The 19,342-nt window shown below is 40.4% G+C and overlaps 1 protein-coding gene across 3 annotated transcripts in view; it reads right to left on the bottom strand.

Annotated features, from left to right (window-relative positions):
* Positions 1-2,184: 2,184 nt before the first annotated feature.
* coro1c (coronin 1C) overlaps positions 2,185-19,342 on the bottom strand; it is a 43,827-nt gene continuing 26,669 nt past the window's right edge. For 2 of the 3 annotated variants that reach the window (XM_018091891.2, XM_012958577.3), the window contains exons 6-11: positions 13,403-13,522; positions 11,630-11,734; positions 10,635-10,780; positions 9,511-9,568; positions 7,333-7,578; positions 2,185-5,135 (exon numbers count right to left, since the gene is read on the bottom strand). In XM_018091891.2, coding sequence (XP_017947380.1) covers positions 4,998-5,135; positions 7,333-7,578; positions 9,511-9,568; positions 10,635-10,780; positions 11,630-11,734; positions 13,403-13,522 — 813 coding nt within the window. In that variant the 3' untranslated portion in view covers positions 2,185-4,997. 3 annotated transcript variants of the gene reach the window in all.

Here is a 19,342-nt window from a genome sequence, read left to right on the forward strand (position 1 = left end):
GTATCTATTAAACATGAATGTACTGTTTCTTTACTCAGCAATTGCAACAAAACACACATTTCTTAAATCCCATGTATAATAGTGAGCCTTCTAGAGGGGCAACCTCAATCTACACCCACCATGCCCCAGTTTCACAAGCCTCTTATTCCTAGTCTTTTAAAAGGGTACATATTTTGAATATTGTAAATAACTATAAATAAATAACTCCAAATAAATGCAGTTTTTTTTAACAAACATAATTCAATGTATTTTTAATGTCAATACTTTCCAGGAGATCTTAAAAATGGCATACTATTAACTGGAAGGTACAACAGTAATATGCAATTTACTGCAGGGAATCATGGCACATTTCATTAACATGAGGTTTTTTCATTATGTATGTGCAGTACTGTGGTCTACTCAGTTTCCTGAGACAATTGTCTAGAGCCAATTATATACACATATATAATTCCTATATGGATTTCAGTTCCTTATATTAGTCCTTCATACTAAAGGACCTCTCCCAATTAATGTATTTAAAACAAAGACATTGAGAAAATCATTTGAAATTAACTTGACTGATAAATGAGCTGAACCCAAGGAAACACCATATGAATCTCATAGGGAAAAAAATAATATAGGAAACCCCTTGCAAATCAGTGTGTATGTTTTATATTTATATATATATATATATATATATATATATATATATATATATATATATATATATATATATATATATATATATTCCACCATCTTCTGTTTTAGTTGAAATGAAAGTAGGCTGCATTTAATTAAAAATCATTTTACTCAGGGTTTCATCAAAAACCTATTTATGGAACGTTCCAACACAGGCAGTCTACCATTGAATTGTACTGTTGTCAAGGATACAAATTTAAAATCCAACCCAAAAGGAGAATTAAATTTTTCCATCCACCAACGATCGTTAGGAAAGGCATGAATCTGAAAGCAGGGAAATGTTCAAGAGACAGAAGGACGCCCAATAAATTGCAAAGAAACAGCAGAGTGAATATATCCTGCACTGCGATGCAGAGATCTTTTGGCTTCCTCTCTTATAATTGAATGCTGTGTATGAGGACTATACAAGGTTTAAAAACTATATTCAGAACAGATAACTGCCACTTTAAAAGTAGGTTTGCATGAAGACAGAGACCACGTATAAGGCCTCTAACCTTTATTTTATGCAGCCTGGTATGGATTCTTTCCTGCTGCTGTGCCATCATTGTAACAGATACCAACAGAAAGGTTATACAAGGCATGGTTTATACCTGATGATGGCTAGCTTGCAGCCAGCTGCATCTGCCTCATGGCTAGACACGCCACCAAACAAGCAGAACTAGGCTCAATTTGGCCACCCATATGCTAGCCCAAATCAGGCAGGGCGGCCTAGGTAAAGCCTTAAGCCAAGGACTGCATCAATGTGCCAATGTGGCCCTCTCTCCCTAAGGGATTCTGCTCAACTCCCCTTCTTAAGATTTCCTTTCCACCCCTTTCTTCTCCCTCTTTATCCAGCTGCTCTCTTCTTGCAATAAGCCTCTTCACTAATGTTCTCTTTCCCTTTATTTCTGTTCCCCTGAAATAAAGCAAAACTACACAAGAGATTTTGAGGGTCACATTGTCTAACCCACAAATATGTGTCATGCATAAGCAGGAGAGGTTTGTGGCATCCTAAAAGATCTGATCCCCACAGCTGTAATGCAAGTCAGATAAAGTCAGATGGTGAGTTTTGTTCATGCATCAGACAGTGGAAGTGAGAAGAAAAGTGTCTTTCCAAATCCATTAGCTTTAATTTTGTTGGATGCAAACACATTTCCTTTCCGGCAGGCGGAATTTTGGGTCAATTGACTCCACCCTATAAAATACCCTGTGTATTTTAGCTCATATTCTTGTCTCCAGTTGCCATCTGCCTGTGCCATTATTTAGTTATTTCCCATTTTAACCCAAACCTTCTCATTTTTTATTTTTATTGCTGCTATTCTATCTCCATTTACCCCTCTCGCACCAAGTATCCTCAGATCTTTCCTTTACTGCCACTTTTCTCTACGGTTTTTTTTATACCTGCTTCTCCATTTATGACTGTCTCCATTTTCACAAAATCTTATCAAGGACTCAGCTATATATACAGCTAGGGATGAGCAAATACATCATGTTTAGCTGAAAAAATAGCAGGAAAAGCAATGGGTGTTTTTTTTTTGGTTAATAAATTGCATGGAAGGGAAACCTTCAGCTGCAAAAACTTGCAGATGGCACGAAAACAAGAATTTTGCCACAAACCCATCTGCTGAAAAATTTTGCTTATCACTATTAAAAGCCAATTTACTTAGCAACAAGCAGCAACTTCTCTCATGGGGCTTAGTACAAATCCAACATATCGGCACAAAGCTTGCTATAGCTCTGCCCAACAAATGGCAGCAGTGATCCCTACATAGCAAGGAAACAGATCTCTGTGACTGAAATCACTATGTGGGTTTCAAAGCTACATGTGTTGCTCACTTTTCTCTAACAAACAAGAAGCAGGCTAATAAAACATGCATTTTTAGTTGTATAACTAAAAACAGGTGTGTTTCGTGGTCCAAAACATTCTTTAAAGCCCAACTCTGCCTCATCCAATAAGTAACATACATGAACAATCATACTGAACATCAGTCCTTAAAGGGATAATTAAGTAATGTATTTGTCATTGCACAGCAACTATTAATATAATTTCTGTTGTTTGAGAAACCATAACCTCCCATGTAACAGGCCTGGGATTACCTCAATGTTCCTGGTTTTGTTTCAACCTATAACCATTTCTTTGCTTTCTTTTTCAATATTTATGTATCCATAATACTGGGACTGGTTCTGCCTATGTCTCTGCAGTATAAGCTTGATGAAACAATAACGTAAGTAATATAGTCTTACAGTATACTTTGTTATTGCACCAAGTTTTCATACACAATAAAATTCAGTCTGTTAAGCTGGAAGATAGGAATATACTATAGTAACAAATGACAAATAATAAAATGAATTGCTAACCATAGTGCTGCTTTTCCCTTTCTATACCTACATATTTTTGCTTGATGCCCACTTACATGTCACTTGATATTTATTGATGCCAGCCTATAACTATCCCTTTAGAGATAAAAGTAAAAATAGTAAATGCATTATTTCATTTGCCACGTGGACATAGAAACAACTCAATGGCCTTGTGTAAATTGCAGAAAGTGACAGTATACTACTTTTATCCTGGATGAATACCTTTAATCTAACATGAAACCAAACATACAAGAATCAAATCATACTCGCTTTTTTTTTTTTTTTTGCCGTCATTATGCAAGAGAACCATTTAGGATTACAGGATTAGCAATTTCCCTTGCTAGTCAAGGTAATGCTATCTTTTTAAAGTATGGTTATGCTTTATTCAACAGCAAGCAAATGCTCTTGTTTCTGTACAGAACATCAAATAAGTCATGCACCTGGAGGTCACCAGTCTCCTGCACCAAGCCATCAAAAAGGAATTTCCTTTGTCATTCAGGAGAATTACACAATAATAAATCTTGATTTGTGGGTGGCCAATATCCCTCCTTGCCTGGTGACCTCACCATACAAATGGACGTTTCTGTGTATGATCAGCTTTAACGTTTCAGACAGAAGTCTAACATGTCAACACAAACCGCTTCCCAGGCTGTGAATGTCTGACTACACATATCGCAGTAAAGGGGTAGCATATCGGGATCAGTCTACATTGGACCATCCATACTTATAACATGTGCAAAACTCAGTTTTTGTGAATGGAGACTTTTCCTAAAGAGCAGCTGGAGATCCATTCATTAGCATGAATGGAAGCTACTGTAATACGAGTTGGTACTATGGATTTTCTGATTTTATTAAAGGCCTGAAAGTTAGAAGAAACACATGGAAAAACCTTAAGCAAATTAATTTGTGCAGCCTGACATTTTGCAAAGCCACTAGAGCTAAAATCATAAATCAGTGTTTTAGTCTCTAGTGGCACACAAGCACGACTGTAAAATGTGCACCAATCAAATGAATATTTTATCTGTTTTAAAGAGGACAAAACCACCTTAAAATCGGAAAGCAATGTGGAATTTGTGCTGGCTTATGCATCATTTAAAGGTTTCAGTATTGTGACTCTAGGAATGCCAAGTCTCAGCCCTCTCAGAAGCAAGAGAAAGCAGCGGAACACCAAATCAGAATATACATCCCTCCCCTGTTTTTGTGAGGCATACAGGGCTTGTTAATTGCATTCTGTTTTAATACATGTTTTAAAAAAAATGGTCTCTCAAACTCTCCCCCCCCCCCACACAGACACGGAGTCCAAAAGAAACTCTTCTACACAATAATAGCAAAAAGATTTATATAAAACTCATGAAGCTGTTATGGGTAATTACTATTCTCGCAATTCCAGACAGTGTAACACAGTGCTTTCTGCTTTACATTAAAAATAAAAAATATAAGATGCATGGTCCCAATATAACAACCTCACAGAAAGGTCTTTTTGGCAAAAGAAAACAAAATAGTGTGGCATTGGTCCATCTATATCACCTCTATATCACCTTCCCTGAAAATCAATTTCAGAACAAAAATGATAATTAAAAAAAATCTCTATATATTGTACTGATGGTGGAATCAGGAAAATATTGTCATGTAACACTTTATAGCTAAGGGTAAAAAAAAACTTGGCTTTTAATGTATGAGTGGGGGGGGGGGATGTTGGTCTATATTTCTTCCTTTGGAATATGGTCTTGTTTAAGAAAGAAAATACGAGCTGAAATGTGGATTATGACACCTCAGAAGTTGGATTCTCAAGCAATACTTCTGAAGTGGCACAATTAGGGTCTTAAGAGAGGCACCTGGTTCAAGGGGGTATTTGGAAAGTCTCAGTGAAATAAAGGGAATGGTCTGTTTTCTCGGAATGCTGATCATTTGGGCCTGGAGGAATGTGAAGGGAATCTGTTCTGGCAGTGGGATCCTCCAGCTTATTCAGGAATATGGACTGCTCATTCTTCTGACTCATCATTGGTGTTGAGACTGGCAACTAATTGTTCTAGCTTGGCAATCCTTTCCCCTTGGTACCGAATGGTCTCTTTCATTGACCGAAGTTCCTTCATGACGTCATCCATCTTGCCATCACTTGCCTACATAAAAGAGGAGGAGTCAGTGCAGAAATAGTTTCCTTAACTAATCTGCAGTACAATGATACTGATCTTTTGCACATTTTAAGTAGTGCCTTAAAATGATTAGCGGAAAACATATCTTAGGGGCATGTATTATAACACTGGAGATAAAATTTACCAGTGATGTTGCCCTAAGTGCAAGCGTGGTGCCACCACACACACACACAGTAAAATAACAAATGCTCCTTAAAGGGTGGTTTACCTTCAGGTTAACTTGTATTTTGTTACAGAATGGCCTATTCTAAGCAATTTTTCAATTGGTCTTCATTTTTTATTGTTTTAAATTATTTCCCTTCATCTTCTGACTCTTTCCAGCTTTCAAATGGGGGTCACTGACCCCAGCAGCCAAAAACGCATTCCTCTGTGAAGCTACTGTTTTATTGTTATTGCTACTTTTTATTATTAATCTTTCTATATAGGCCCTGTTCTACTCTTATTCCTGTTTCTCTTTCAAACCACTGCCTGGTCGGTAGGTTAAATTGGACCCTAGCAACCACATAGTTGCTAAAGTCCAAACTGGAGAACTGCTAAACCAAGCTAAATAATTTAAAAACCACAAATAAAAAATGAAGACCAATTGCAAATTGTCTCAGAATAGAACTCTCTACATTATGCTAAAAGTTAATTTAAAGGTGAACACCCCCTTTAAGTACAACCTCTCAAAGCATCAGTGAAAACAACCATTTCTTAAATTAAACCTGGAACCACTTCTTCAGCAATGTCCAGTTCTGGTCTCCAGTGCTCAAAACAAGACATTATTGAGTTAGAGAGGGTCCAGAGAAGGGCAACTAAGCTGGTAAAGGGTATAGAAAGTCTCAGTTATGAAGAAAGACTGGCCAAGTTGGGTCTGTTTACGCTGGAGAAGAGGCGCTTAAGAAACAGTAACACCAAAAAATGAAAGAGCTTTAAAGTAATAAAAATATAATGCACTGTTGCCCTGCACTTGTAAAACTGGTGTGTTTGCTACAGTAACACTACTATAATTTATATAATAAGCTGCTGTGTAGCCATGGGGGCAGCCATTCAAGCTGGAAAAAAGGCACAGGTTACATAGCAGATAACAGATAAAACACTATTGTATTCTACAGAACTTATCTGTTATCTGCTATGTGCCTGTGCCTTTTCTCCTTTGAATGGCTGCCTCCATGGCTACATAGCAGCTTATTTATATAAATTATAGTAGACTTTCTGAAGTAAACACACAACTTTTACCAGTGCAGGGCAGCAGCACATTATATTTTACTTTTATACACTTTCATTTTTTGGTGTTACTGTTCCTTTAAGAGGTGACATGATAACTATGTATAAATATATAAGGGGATCATATAATAACCTTTCTAATGTTTTATTTACCAGTAGGTCCTTCCAACGGACACAAGGGCACCCACTCCGTTTAGAAGAAGGGAGGTTCCGTTTAAATATTCGGAAAGGATTTTTTACTGTGAGAGCTGTGAAGTTCTGGAATTCCCTCCCCGAATCAGTCTTGCTGGCTGATACATTATATAGCTTTGAGAAGGGGCTGGATGGATTCTTAGCAAGTGAGGGAATACAGGGGTATGGGAGATAGCTCTCAGTACAAGTGAGGGAATACAGGGTTATGGGAGATAGCTCTTAGTACAAGCTGATCCAGGGACTGGTCCGATTGCCATCTTGGAATCAGGAAGGAATTTTTTCCCCTCTGCGGCAAATTAGAGAGGCTTCAGATGGGGTTTTTTGCCTTCCTCTGGATCAACTAGAAGTTAGGCAGGTTATATATAGGCATTATGGTTGAACGTGATGGACGTATGTCTTTTTTCAACCCAACTTACTATGTTACTATGCCCAACAGATGTAAGCAGTGCTAATGAAAGAAATTGGTAATATTCTAGGGTTTTTCCATTAGCCCCCTCTGCCCAGATATGGAGGTTCCCTCCCTCAAATTAATTTGCAAATGCTTTGGTGATTTTTTTAATAAACACTAAAAATTCTTCAGCATGAAAATGCTCTTTTTTATATCCCTCACTTCAAAGAGGAAGATAACAAGCTGATATGACACAAAACAACCATTATATAGTGCATTAAAACAATACAAACTCAGTGAGAAAAATACAGACTATACCCTGGTATTCATTAGCAAATGCAATTAATTAGTTTTTTCTGTTTTCAAGAGTTTACTCACTGGATGGGGAGTTTCAGTCATCTTTTTGGGGGTGCTGGCTGGTTCAGCCTTTTTATGGGCTGCTGGCTTGCTGCCAAGGATATTCTTCTTAACCACATTAAGGTCTCTGCCTTTGGTTGGCACATACCCCTGCTTTAGGGAAATCAATACGGGGTCTGCGTTTTTCCCATCAAACCAGTCCTCTGCCTCTATAGGAGCCTCTGGTCCAGCAGTATCAGGGTAAAGATCATCTTGGAAAAGGTCAGACTGAAAGACAAGTGGATCACAAACTAAAGCAATACTCTTCTTTAATTCATTATTATTAATTGGGAAAAAAATGTACATAAAAATGTAACACAAAACATATAAGCAACCGGTTATGAATGTGGCATCTTATTTCCAAACAGTAACATTAAAAACTTCCAGACATGCTAGGTTTATCCTGAAGGTTAGATAATTACACTCTTTATGTAGGGGGTGACCTACATAAAACCCACATGTGTGCAATTACAGGACGGACTGTCTAAGGAATTTTCAAAAAATGGGAACAAACTATATACATCTGCAAAAAAAAAAAAAAGTCAAGGTGGAAAAAGGCTGGTTCAAATTAGTCATAGCAAAATCCTCAGGGTCCACTTGCAAACAATGATTAGGCATTCAGGGCCTATTGTATCCATTAATCATTTTCCAACTAGTGTTTATCTCCTCAAATGTATAATAGTGTATGCCTACACTGCAGCCGAAATGAAAAATGTTAACTTATTCATGCATGTAATAACATGGGGAAATTATTCATATGCATAAACTGAATATGTACAGAATAAAATCTGGTTCCTAAGGGTCTACATCTCAGAAAAAAATTATACACCCCATGTAAGAAGACACAGATTCCAAGGTGAAGTATTCTATAGTGATTGATAAGATATTTGCTTTTAAAGGTTTAAAGTAAAACTTCAAAATAAGTTGAAGTAACATAGATGAGAACTTTTGCAATTTACATTCAGTATTTTTTTTATTACAAGATAAAAAGGTTAAAAGTACAGACATCATAATTTCACAACAGCGCCATCTGTTGTTTACTTTCCAAACATGAAGTAGTCAAGGAAGTTGTCAGAAAGGAAGAGGGCTGGTCTAGTGTTCTTCTGGTTAGGAAAGATGTGAGAAAAGTTATCTTAGGTTTTCTTATGTTTTTCCTAACCAAAAGAACATCAGATAAGTCATCTTTCTTTTTCCTGACAAGTTCCTTGACTACTTCATGTTCAGAAAGTGACCAGCAGGTGGTGCTATTGTAACAAAAAATGCATTAATTAACTGTACTTTTAGCCCTTCATTAAAATAAATAAATTGTAAATTGCAAAAGTGCTTAGAATAGCACTCTCATCAATTTGACATCAACTTATTTTAAAGGTTTACTTATCCTTTAAACAGAGGACCAGTAAATGCTAATTGCCAATTGCTATAAGTGATAAATTCTATAGACAATTTTCAATCCCCTATACCCTCAGAAATTTTTAAAGACCATAACAAATAAATGCATTAACCCTTTTAGAGCCAAATCAGATTTTCATAAAACATACTTGTGATTAATCAAATATAAAATTCAAAGCGTCTAATTTTGATGCTTGTCCATGGACAGATATCTGTCTTGTTTTCACTTAATATCACATTTGACATTTCCAAACAAGGAGGCCTGTTATTAGTTATGCTTTTACAATTTGTTTCCTTATATAAAATGGTAAATGTAGTCAGAGAAAAAGCCAAAACAGTTATTACTCCTATAAAACAGGAAGCGCAATGTTATGTTCTGGAAGAGATCACTTTCCACTTCCCTTAAGCAAAATGATACAATTACAGAAGTAATTCTCGTGATTTCTACCATTGATGCAGGCCAAAGCTGGTTTCTAAAATACATTGCTTCAGAACACTACAAGACAAAATGTTACTATTCAGCAACATAGCAGTAGGAGATGTTCAGCTTATGTGGAAATGATAGAGTAATAGAACAGTTGGGCACCAGTACATTAGGAAATGGAATGAAATCATTCTAAATATAAACCTGCATCAATCAATGGCTCTTAAAAGGCTGTGCTGTAAGTATTACAATTAGGTGTCACGCATCACAAAGCACCTGGGTACATTAATCAAATCATTCCTTATTTTGGCCTCTCACTTGAAATATAAATCTCTTGATTGGCTTACCTTCCTGGGAACAGTCATGATGATTGGCTCGCACTTCCTCTCATGCAATTTGTAGAACCTTTTGGGAAGAAACACAGATCAAAATTAAAAGCTGTTTAGAAAAAAAAAAAAATTATCCCTTGCTTCCATGTTATTTTCAAAACATTAAATTTATACAGCTTTATTATTCATATGCCAAACTGAAGCAACACAGTGGTTTCTCATCCCCTTAGCGGTTTCCTGGATGGAAGCTTTTTGGAGGCATGTTTAATCCAAGCACACATTTAAATGCAATACAAAATACTGCGATCCTGAAGCTTAACTGTTATAACCATGATGTTCTTTATGGAGTGATAAGTAAATACAATAAAATGCATCAAAACGTGGCAGCTGCCCCACTGTCCCATTTTTTTACTGGCTTCACCCACATAAATATAACTGCAGAACACATACATTGTGAAGAAGTGCATATTTTAATAAAATCAAAACGCCAACTAAATACCCATTCCTGCCAGCTATCACATGTTTCTTAATCTCAGCGACATCCCTCAACCCTTGTATGTGTGATTGTGTGGTGAAGCCTTCACCCTGGAGTATTTTTCCTCTTCATATGAAAACTCTGCCATGTGCCCATGGTATTATAAGATACAGTAAAGGATGAACAAAAGGGGCTCACAAACTGAATTTCTGAGGAAGCCATAGCAATTATTCGTAATATAGGCGCTAAAAGTTCCCAGGTAATATGTTTATTCAGCCCATACCACAACTGGAGCTTTGCTGCTAAGAAAACCATCCAATTATGTCTATTTATAACTGGGTCGTCAGATATGGTTTATGGATGAAATGAGCTTGTGATTTACTTGCCAACGGTGGTTTAGTTTATCATCTAGCCATTAATACCCACTAACTATTGTGAAGTATTTAACTCAAACCTGCTATAGAAGTACTTTGCTGGCTATTAAAAATATGGTTTGTGGAAGGTAAATGAAAAGATGTGTAACTTCCAGACCTATAAAACTGTCCATTAGCATGAACACTCAAAGTATCATTACAAACAATATAAAATTAACTTGAAACTAACATCAGCTGTAGTTTCCCCATTAGTGGGAAAAAACTAAAATATGCAATTGGCAATCTGGAAATACCTGGCAATTTCACACTTGTTGACATCCAACCCTCTCTTTGGCATATAGCCCATCCCTCGCTGTGGTTCCTTACTGCTGAATGTGTTGAGGTAGTGAACATATGGAGACTCATCTGTGATTTCAAAATACCGAATACTGCTATCACCCTGTAAGAAAGAAAAGGCAGTATTAATAAGGATTAAATCCTATGTATTCACTTCTTCTTAATATCTTTATTGAAGCCTGGCAAAAAGGACTCAACAGAACTGCTGTCTATGCAAACAAGTTATATTCTTTTATAATTTAGCAGAGTGAAGCCATCCTGGTACTGACAAAGAAGCCCTGAAGTGCTTCATGCCCCGCACCCCCCTTTCTTCAAAGTCCTGCATGCAGGTTACTTTACTGCAAACTATCTAGAAAGCAATGAAATGTGCAGCAGTGGAAAGTGAACTTTTTTTCTTTTTTTGTTATTATTAACCTTGAAAACAGCTAAAACTCATTTGTCAAATGTATATTGAAACAGTTGCATTCTTATTAAAACAGATGAGTTAGTGTAGGACTGGCCACAACAATAAAAAAAAAAAAAACAAAAAAAAAAAACCTGTCAGAAGTTATCATGTACATTAGCTTAACTCTGCCACCTGGCACTATTGACCAGTCTAGGTCTCTGCTGTGCTGATTTGGTAATATTATACTGCTCATTTTTGGCGATTGGCATTTAAGCAAAAACCAATTAATGAATCTTAAGCTAGAAGGAGGAGCTTTTTGTTTAAAAAATAAAAAAAAAATAAAAAAATGCTTGCTTCAATGTTTGGGTGGTAGTTTGCCGGTCACCAATATGTTTGCCTCTCGCAAAAATCTCTCCATGGAAAGTGCTGACAGGGACATATGGGCATTTTGACCACTATTCTTTTCTGTATGACCACATCAGATATCAAAATGCCCAGTGTGCCATTAGTCAAAGCGTAAATAGTGCAACTGTTTATCACAGCAGCAGAAAGAACCAAGAAGCTTACCTTTCCACACAAGTAAATGATACTTGTGTCTGGATCATAAAATGGTAGCAAAACTCCATTGCTAGTGTCCATTTCATGTAGTGCAATTGGCTCTTCCATATTTTTCTGCAATTGCAAAAGTGATTAGATTACAGTCAGATAAAATCAATTAGTCTTGTTTTGAAATAAATGACATCCTAATCAGAACACTGGAAAGCAGGAATTCCCAGAACATTAAATACACAGAAGGCATGAATGAGTGGTAACTGCCTTTTGAAAATTTTTAGGCAGTATACCAAAAGACCAGAATTACAGTGAATATATTTGATTACCTGCTGAATGGATAATTGGCCCTCAACCAACTGAATTGTTTGGGCATCTTTCAGATCAGAATGTTTACTGGTGTGGAAAGTCAAACAGGCCACATATAGAGCCTGCACTCCAGATAGGGGGAAAAATATTGGAAAAAAAACTGCCCCTGCCAGTACTGGACTACCTGCACCGTAAGAAAGCCCCAGTGTGGGCAGCCATGTTGGGGCACACGCATGCGCATAATGAGTGCTACAACACAATCATTATGCGCATGTGTGTGGCATAGGAGGGTGATTTACATTCACTGCTCCTACGTCAGGAGCATGCACATAGTAAGCGAGCAGGGAGATCACTTATTATGTCCATGCATGCCAACGAAGATGGCCATCCGCACCGGGAGCTCCCTCCTGGTTTGGGTATCCCAGCGCTGACATGAGGAGTTTTTAATAAAAAGAAAACCCCCCAAGAAATGAATGTTTCCCCCAACTGGGGTGCAGGCTCTTTTAGCCCGTACCTCTGGTGAGGGAAACATTATAGGGGTGATAGGTGCCCTTTAAAGGACAAAATACATTAAGAAGCTTTAAACATATACACATGTTCACTTCTATACATATACGGTAAGTGTACAATGTTGTTATGCTGCTCCTGGTATGCTTTATGTGTACTCAAGGATCTTTACACATGGCCATTTCTAACTATATTCACATGCAGTGGCTCTTTTGTGCATTTCACTATAGGACCATACCAACAAGAGCACATGCAAATGCTAAATGCAGATAAAACTTGACATGAACTTGCCAGATGAAACCACCTTAGTGTGAGATTTTCCAAAGGAAAAGGGCAACTAATGCCCCCATCAAAAACATTAGAAGTATACATTAATATTAGTGCACAGTGATGCTTGGCTACTCCCCAAGTAGCCCTTAAACATGTTTGCTACAGGACAGGTGTAAACAAACAGATTCAGTTGTAACAGACTATTTTTTGCTAGGAACCATTTGCCTTTCAGAAATGCAGGAAGAGAGTCGCTAACCGCATATTATATTGCTACACAGAGAACGATAGCCAGGCACAGCTTTACACAATGATTAGTCTCACATGCATTCTCTGAACTATTTAACCCACCAAAACAGCTGTCTGACAGAAGCTTTGATATGCAGCAGATATACAACAGATGGGAATACATATGCTGGCTCATTAAAATTAACAATGTGGAATACTTTACCTTTACTAAAACAGCTACCAATATCACATATATCATTTGACCAGTAAGGCGTCAGGGGGAGAATTTAGAAAGGCAAAACATCCATAAAATTGCCTGTGACTATGATAATACTGTGTGGAAAGAGACAAGTTTATTTTTGCAAATTACTTTACCTTGTGGTCAAGGCAACAGAAAGACAACAAAAGAACAACAGCTGTCAGGGGTTCCTGGTTGGTGGTTAAGAAAAAACAGACAAGAGGAATAAGTTTAATACGTACTGGATTCCACAGTGCTAGCTGACGTTCACTCATACGACTGAACCCTGTAGTAAAGATGTTTCCATCAGCTAAAAAGATTGCTCTCATAGGCCGGGCACCTTCGTGAGCTTTATCTTTCTCCTGGAAGAAAAATAAAGGAAACCTGTGAGATGACAACTCACATTATCACAGAAATTAGGAGTATGAGAACTTTCATCAAAGCATGCAGTGAGGGAAACTATTGGTTCAACTCTCTTTATAGGAGCAATAAAGGTAAATCAGCTCTATATAAATGAGTTTTCCCTCCTACTCTCTGGTGCCAGTACTCTCCTGCAAAATTAGATTATAAAAAGCTGAACAAATTTTGACTATATTAAGCTGGCCAACAGGAAGTCTTTATTTTTTACTTCTTTTTTTTTTTTTTTTAATTATGAGAAGGTAAAAAGTGAAATTTTAAACTTAAACGTCTCCCTGGAGCAGGTCTGCAAAGGGGGTCATCAACTCTTCTAATTGTATACATTAAACTGTTCTAATTGTATACATTAGTTGACACATTTCTTGTCTTTGGCTCTGCTAAGCATAACCCTAAAGTTTCATCAAGTCAGCTGATGTAATTAATGCAACAGTTTCTTAATTTCCCTCATGCTGCAGAGAAATCAATTAATGTAGCAAATTGTAATAAGAGTCTCTACCTGGATAGCAACATTAAAGTTTAAACTTTAATTTGAAGTTAATATAAAAACAGAAAGCAGTTAAAAAAGGTCTGGGGTAAAATATTATGACTAAACATAGGGTAAGGACACACAGAGCAGTTTAGTCGCCATGACAGATCTCTGCTATCGCGGGTGACTAAGCACTCCGAAATAACTTTCCACCGGCAACAATTGAAGTGGCAGGTGGAAATCCCTTTGCATCGCTTTGGTTTTCCAACAGCGACATCTATTTCGGAGGGTCCTTAACCTTAAAGTGTCTACTTTCTAAACATCTGACAGATTTATTAATGTGTGAAATTTGAGCTCACTAGAGAAAACTTTGGCGAACTCTAACTTTAGCACCCATTGATAAGTATGCTTCTAAAAATTCCACAGAAACAAATAGAATGTTTTCTATGATAACCCTAAGCTTACATTTTGATAAATCTGCCCCATAATTTCTGATGTACTCTGGCAAAATGTTTTTGGAAGGTGAACAATAAGGAGATTTTGTGATACTCACCGTTAAATCCTTTTCTCTCAGGAGGTCTGTGGGACACAGGGACCTTGGGGGTATAGTATCTCCTAGCAGGAGCAGGACACTAGAATAGAAGAATAGGAAGGAAGCCCCTCCTCCCTACTACTATACCCCCTTGCACTTCCTGTTAACTTCAGTTTTGTCAACAAGATAACTAAGGAACAACAATTATATACAGTATACAGAAAATTCAGATGACCGCTTCCAGGGGGGGAAGCCCTGTGTCCCACAGACCTCCTGAGAGAAAAGGATTTAACGGTGAGTATCACAAAATCTCCTTTTCTCTAGCAGGTGTCTGTGGGACACAGGGACCTTGGGGACATACCAAAGCTGTCCCTTATGCCCTAAGGGAGGGCGGAAGCGGAATACTGCTAATTAACAGACCGCAGCCTGAAGAACTTTCCTCCCGAAAAGTGCGTCAGATGCTGCAAACACCTCGAAACTATAGAATTTGGCGAATGAGTGTAGAGATGACCAGGTCGCCGCCTTGCAGACCTGTTCAGCAGATGCTTTATTTCTGAAGGCCCAGGAAGTTCCTATGCCCCTCGTGGAATGAGCCCTGATTTGCAGGGGTGGCGATTTTCCTTTTGCAATGTAGGCTCTGCGAATTGTCTCTTTGATCCATCTCGAAATCGTGGATTTTGAGGCTTGAGAACCACTTTGCGCACCAGTGTGTAAAATGAACAGGGAGTTAGTAGAACGAATTTCCTTGGTACGATGTAAGTAGAACTTGAGCGCTCTGACTGGGTCGAGAGAGTGTAGAGCCACTTCCTTAGAAGACGTTGGTCGCGGACAAAATGAAGGAATAGTGATGTCCTGATTAATGTGGAATGAAGAGACCACCTTGGGCAGAAATGAGGCAGTAGTTCTCAGAACTGCGCGGTCCTCATGGAAAATCAGGTATGGTTGTTGGCAGGAGAGGGAACTGAGTTCTGAAACCCTGCGAGCCGAGGAGATGGCAATGAGGAAAACTGTTTTCCATGTTAGCCAGGCTATTGGAATGGTAGCCATGGGTTCAAAGGGTGCTTTTTGTAGGGCGTTCAGGACTAGGTTGAGGTCCCATGGCGGAATGGGATCGTGGAAGGGAGGATGCAATCGGGAAACTCCCTGTAGGAATGTGGCCACATCTGGCAAGGTAGCTATCCTCTGCTGAAATAGTACAGATAGAGCGGAGATTTGGGATTTTAGAGATCCTAGCGATAGACCCTTGTCGAGACCTGACTGTAGAAAGGATAGTATTCGAGGAACTGAAAATTCCTGGAAGGGATAACCGTTGGAGTGGCACCAATCCCAATAGATCCTCCATACTCTGTGATAGGCCTTAGCAGATACCGGTTTTCTAGCCGCCATCATGGTCTGGATCACTTCCTTAGAGAAGCCCTTTCTGCTGAGAACTAGCGACTCAAGAGCCATGCCGTCAAATTTAGAAATGACGGATTGGGGTGACAGATAGGACCCTGGGTCAGTAAGTCGGAATGTAGAGGAAGTCGCCAGGGATTGTCCCTGCTGAGCGACATCAGATCTGTGAACCATGCCCTCTTGGGCCAATGGGGAGCTATCAGAATTAGTAGGCAAGGTTCTCTCCTGATCTTCCTGAGAACCCGTGGTATGAGAGGAAGTGGAGGGAAGACATACGCCAGGGAGAAATTCCACTCTGCTGTGAGTGCGTCTGCAGCTATTGCCATGGGGTCTCGGCACCTGGCCATGAATGAGGGTACCTGGCGGTTTGATCGCGAGGCCATGAGGTCGACCTCCGGAAGTCCCCACCTGCTTACAATGTCCTGGAATACCCTGGGATTTAGGGCCCACTCTCCTGGATCTAGCTTCTGTCTGCTCAGGTAGTCGGCCTGCCAGTTTTCGAGTCCTGGGATGTAAACCGCTGAGAGGTGGACTTCTCTCGACTCTGCCCAGGTCAGTATCATGCTGACCTCCTTTAGAGCCTGGCGGCTCCTCGTGCCTCCCTGATGATTGAGGTAAGCTACTGTGGTGGCATTGTCCGATTGAATCTTGACCGCCTGTCCCCTGAGTAGGTTCTGCCAATGTAAAAGTGCCAAACGAACCGCTCTGATCTCCAGAATATTGATGGGTAGGCGGCTCTCCGACGCGGACCAGGTTCCCTGGGCTGTGGATTGTTGTAGTACCGCTCCCCATCCCTTTAGACTGGCATCTGTAGTCAGTAGTAGCCACAGTGGCTCTATTAGAGTGCGTCCCTTGGATAGATGTGACCTGTCTAGCCACCATGCCAACGCAACTCTGGTCTTGGGAAGAAGGTGCATTCGTTGATAAAGACTTGTGCGCTTCCACTGGTCCAGTATGTTCCACTGGAGTGGTCGAAGGTGGAATTGAGCAAATGGCACAGCTTCGATGGCCGATACCATCGTGCCCAGAACCTGCATAGCCAGTCGTATGGAAGGAGATGGCGTGGCGAGGAGAAGGCGAACCATGTCCTGCGTCCTTGAGATCTTCTCTGGTGGGAGGAAGACCTTCTGAAGCGTTGTGTCGAATATTAACCCGAGAAAGGACATCCGCTGAGCGGGAATGAGGCATGACTTGGTGGTATTGATCCTCCATCCCAGAGAGGTCAGGGTGTTCAGAACCAAGGATAGCTGGGACATCGCCAAGGTGAACGTAGGAGCCTTGAGAAGGAGGTCGTCGAGGTAAGGGGTTATGGATACCCCCTGAGACCTTAGCGCCGCAGCTGCTGCTGCCATGATCTTGGTGAAGATCCTGGGTGCCGATGTGAGTCCGAAGGGAAGGGAGGTAAACTGGAAGTGTAGATTCTTGATGGCAAAGCGTAAGAATCTCCAGTGCGGAGGGAAAATGGGGACATGGAGATAGGCGTCTTTTATGTCCAGGGTCACCAAGAACTCGTCTGGAGACATGCCGGCAATTACCGATCTTAGTGACTCCATCTTGAAACGAGACACGCGTAGAAAGGTGTTGAGTTGCTTCAGATCTAGAACTGGTCTGAAGGAGCCGTCTCTCTTGGGAACGATGAAAAGGTTGGAATAAAAACCTCGAAATCTTTCGCTTGATGGAACTGGTACGATCACCCTTTCCCTGAGGAGTTCGTGTACAATGGACCTGAGAGCCTCCTGTTTGAAGGAGTCTGCCGGTAGACGGGACATGAAAAATCGGGTAGGGGGCATTGTGGAAAATTCGAGACGGTAGCCCGAAGCGATGAGTCTGTGGACCCATGGATCTGTGGTAAGTCGTAGCCAAGCCTCTTGAAATAGTTGGAGACGACCGCCTACCGGTTCGTGGTTTGCCATAGAATAGTCATTGTGAGGACTTATCTGCAGGCTTGGGTTGGGAGCGCTTATTCTGCCATGAAGGCTTAGGCCTGTTCTGGAACCTGTTACGGTTGAAGGAACTCTGTGATGAATAGTCTCTGGAAGAGGCAGCCCTGGACGACTTGGTACGAAAGGAACGACCTCGTCGGAATGTAGTGCGATTTCTAGATTGAGGAAGTAAAGTACTCTTTCCTCCCGTAGCTTGGCTGATAATTTTATCGAGCTCTGGACCAAATAAAAGCTTTCCCTTGAAAGGTAAGACCGTAAGAGACTTCTTAGAGGAGAGGTCTGCCGACCACATCTTTAGCCAGAGAGACCTGCGGGCTGCCACTGATAGGGCTGAAGTGCGGCTGATTGCCTGAACTGCATCTAGGGAAGCCTCTCCTAGGTATTCACTTGCGCTCTTAATCTGGGTAGCTAGGACTGCCAGCTCGTGCCGAGGAGTCCCTGAATTAATGGAGTCGAGTAGAGATTCTGTCCAAGTCTGGGTGGCTCGAGAGACCCAGGCCGCTGCCAGCACTGGTCTAAGGCTCTCTCCCGCCGTTGTGAATATGGACCTGAGAAATCCTTCCAGCTTCTTGTCCATGGGATCTTTAAAGGATGAGGAATCTGGAACGGGTAGAGCCGTGTTCTTGGAGAGTCTGGATACCGGAGCGTCCACAGAAGGAGGGTTGGATAGCTTTTCCTGAAATTCCTGTGGAAAAGGATAATATCGTTGAAAACGACGGCTGGCTTGGAATCGCTTTTCCGGGTGATCCCATTCGGACTGTATGATACTGTCCAGTTGATGATGGGAAGGAAAAATAGCAAGGGACTTTCTTTGTCTCTTGAATAGTGGCTGAGAGGACTCCTGAACAGCCTCTGGAGTTTTGAGATTCAAGCATGAAATGACTGCCGAAATTAAGGAGTCTATGACCTCTGAGGAGTGTTGGGTGGTTTCCTCCGCTTCATCATCATCCTCGGATGAGATCTCCCCTTCGCTTAGAGAATAATGTTCCCAGTCCGCAGTTGGTTGCGGGGATTCTGTGTCACTATAGTCATCTGCCAAATTTGAGATTTGGCGCTTCTGATGTGATGAACGCACATGGGTAGCGTCATGATCCAGTCTGTCTAGTAACTTGCCTAAGCAGTCCGCAAGTTTGGGAATCCCTGTAGATAGCTGGATCGCCCACTGAGGAGGTTCAGCCTGAGAGGGAACAGTAGGTAACTGAGTCTCCAATGCCACTGGGATAAATGGAGTCTCTGGAGTAGCAGTAGGAGGTAAATCCTGAGCCTTAGAAATAACCTCTGTGGTTGGCTTGGAACATGCGGAGCATAATGGCTCCTTACTACCAGAGGGAAGGCGCTTGCAGCATTTGGCGCACGCGAAACTCTGAGGAAAGGGCGCGAAAGCCGAAAAGACGCGCCGAGAGAGGAGAGCAGGCGAAGTCTCGGCATA

This window comes from Xenopus tropicalis, chromosome 1, assembly GCF_000004195.4.
Source record: "Xenopus tropicalis strain Nigerian chromosome 1, UCB_Xtro_10.0, whole genome shotgun sequence".
NCBI classification, from domain to species: Eukaryota; Metazoa; Chordata; class Amphibia; order Anura; family Pipidae; genus Xenopus; species Xenopus tropicalis.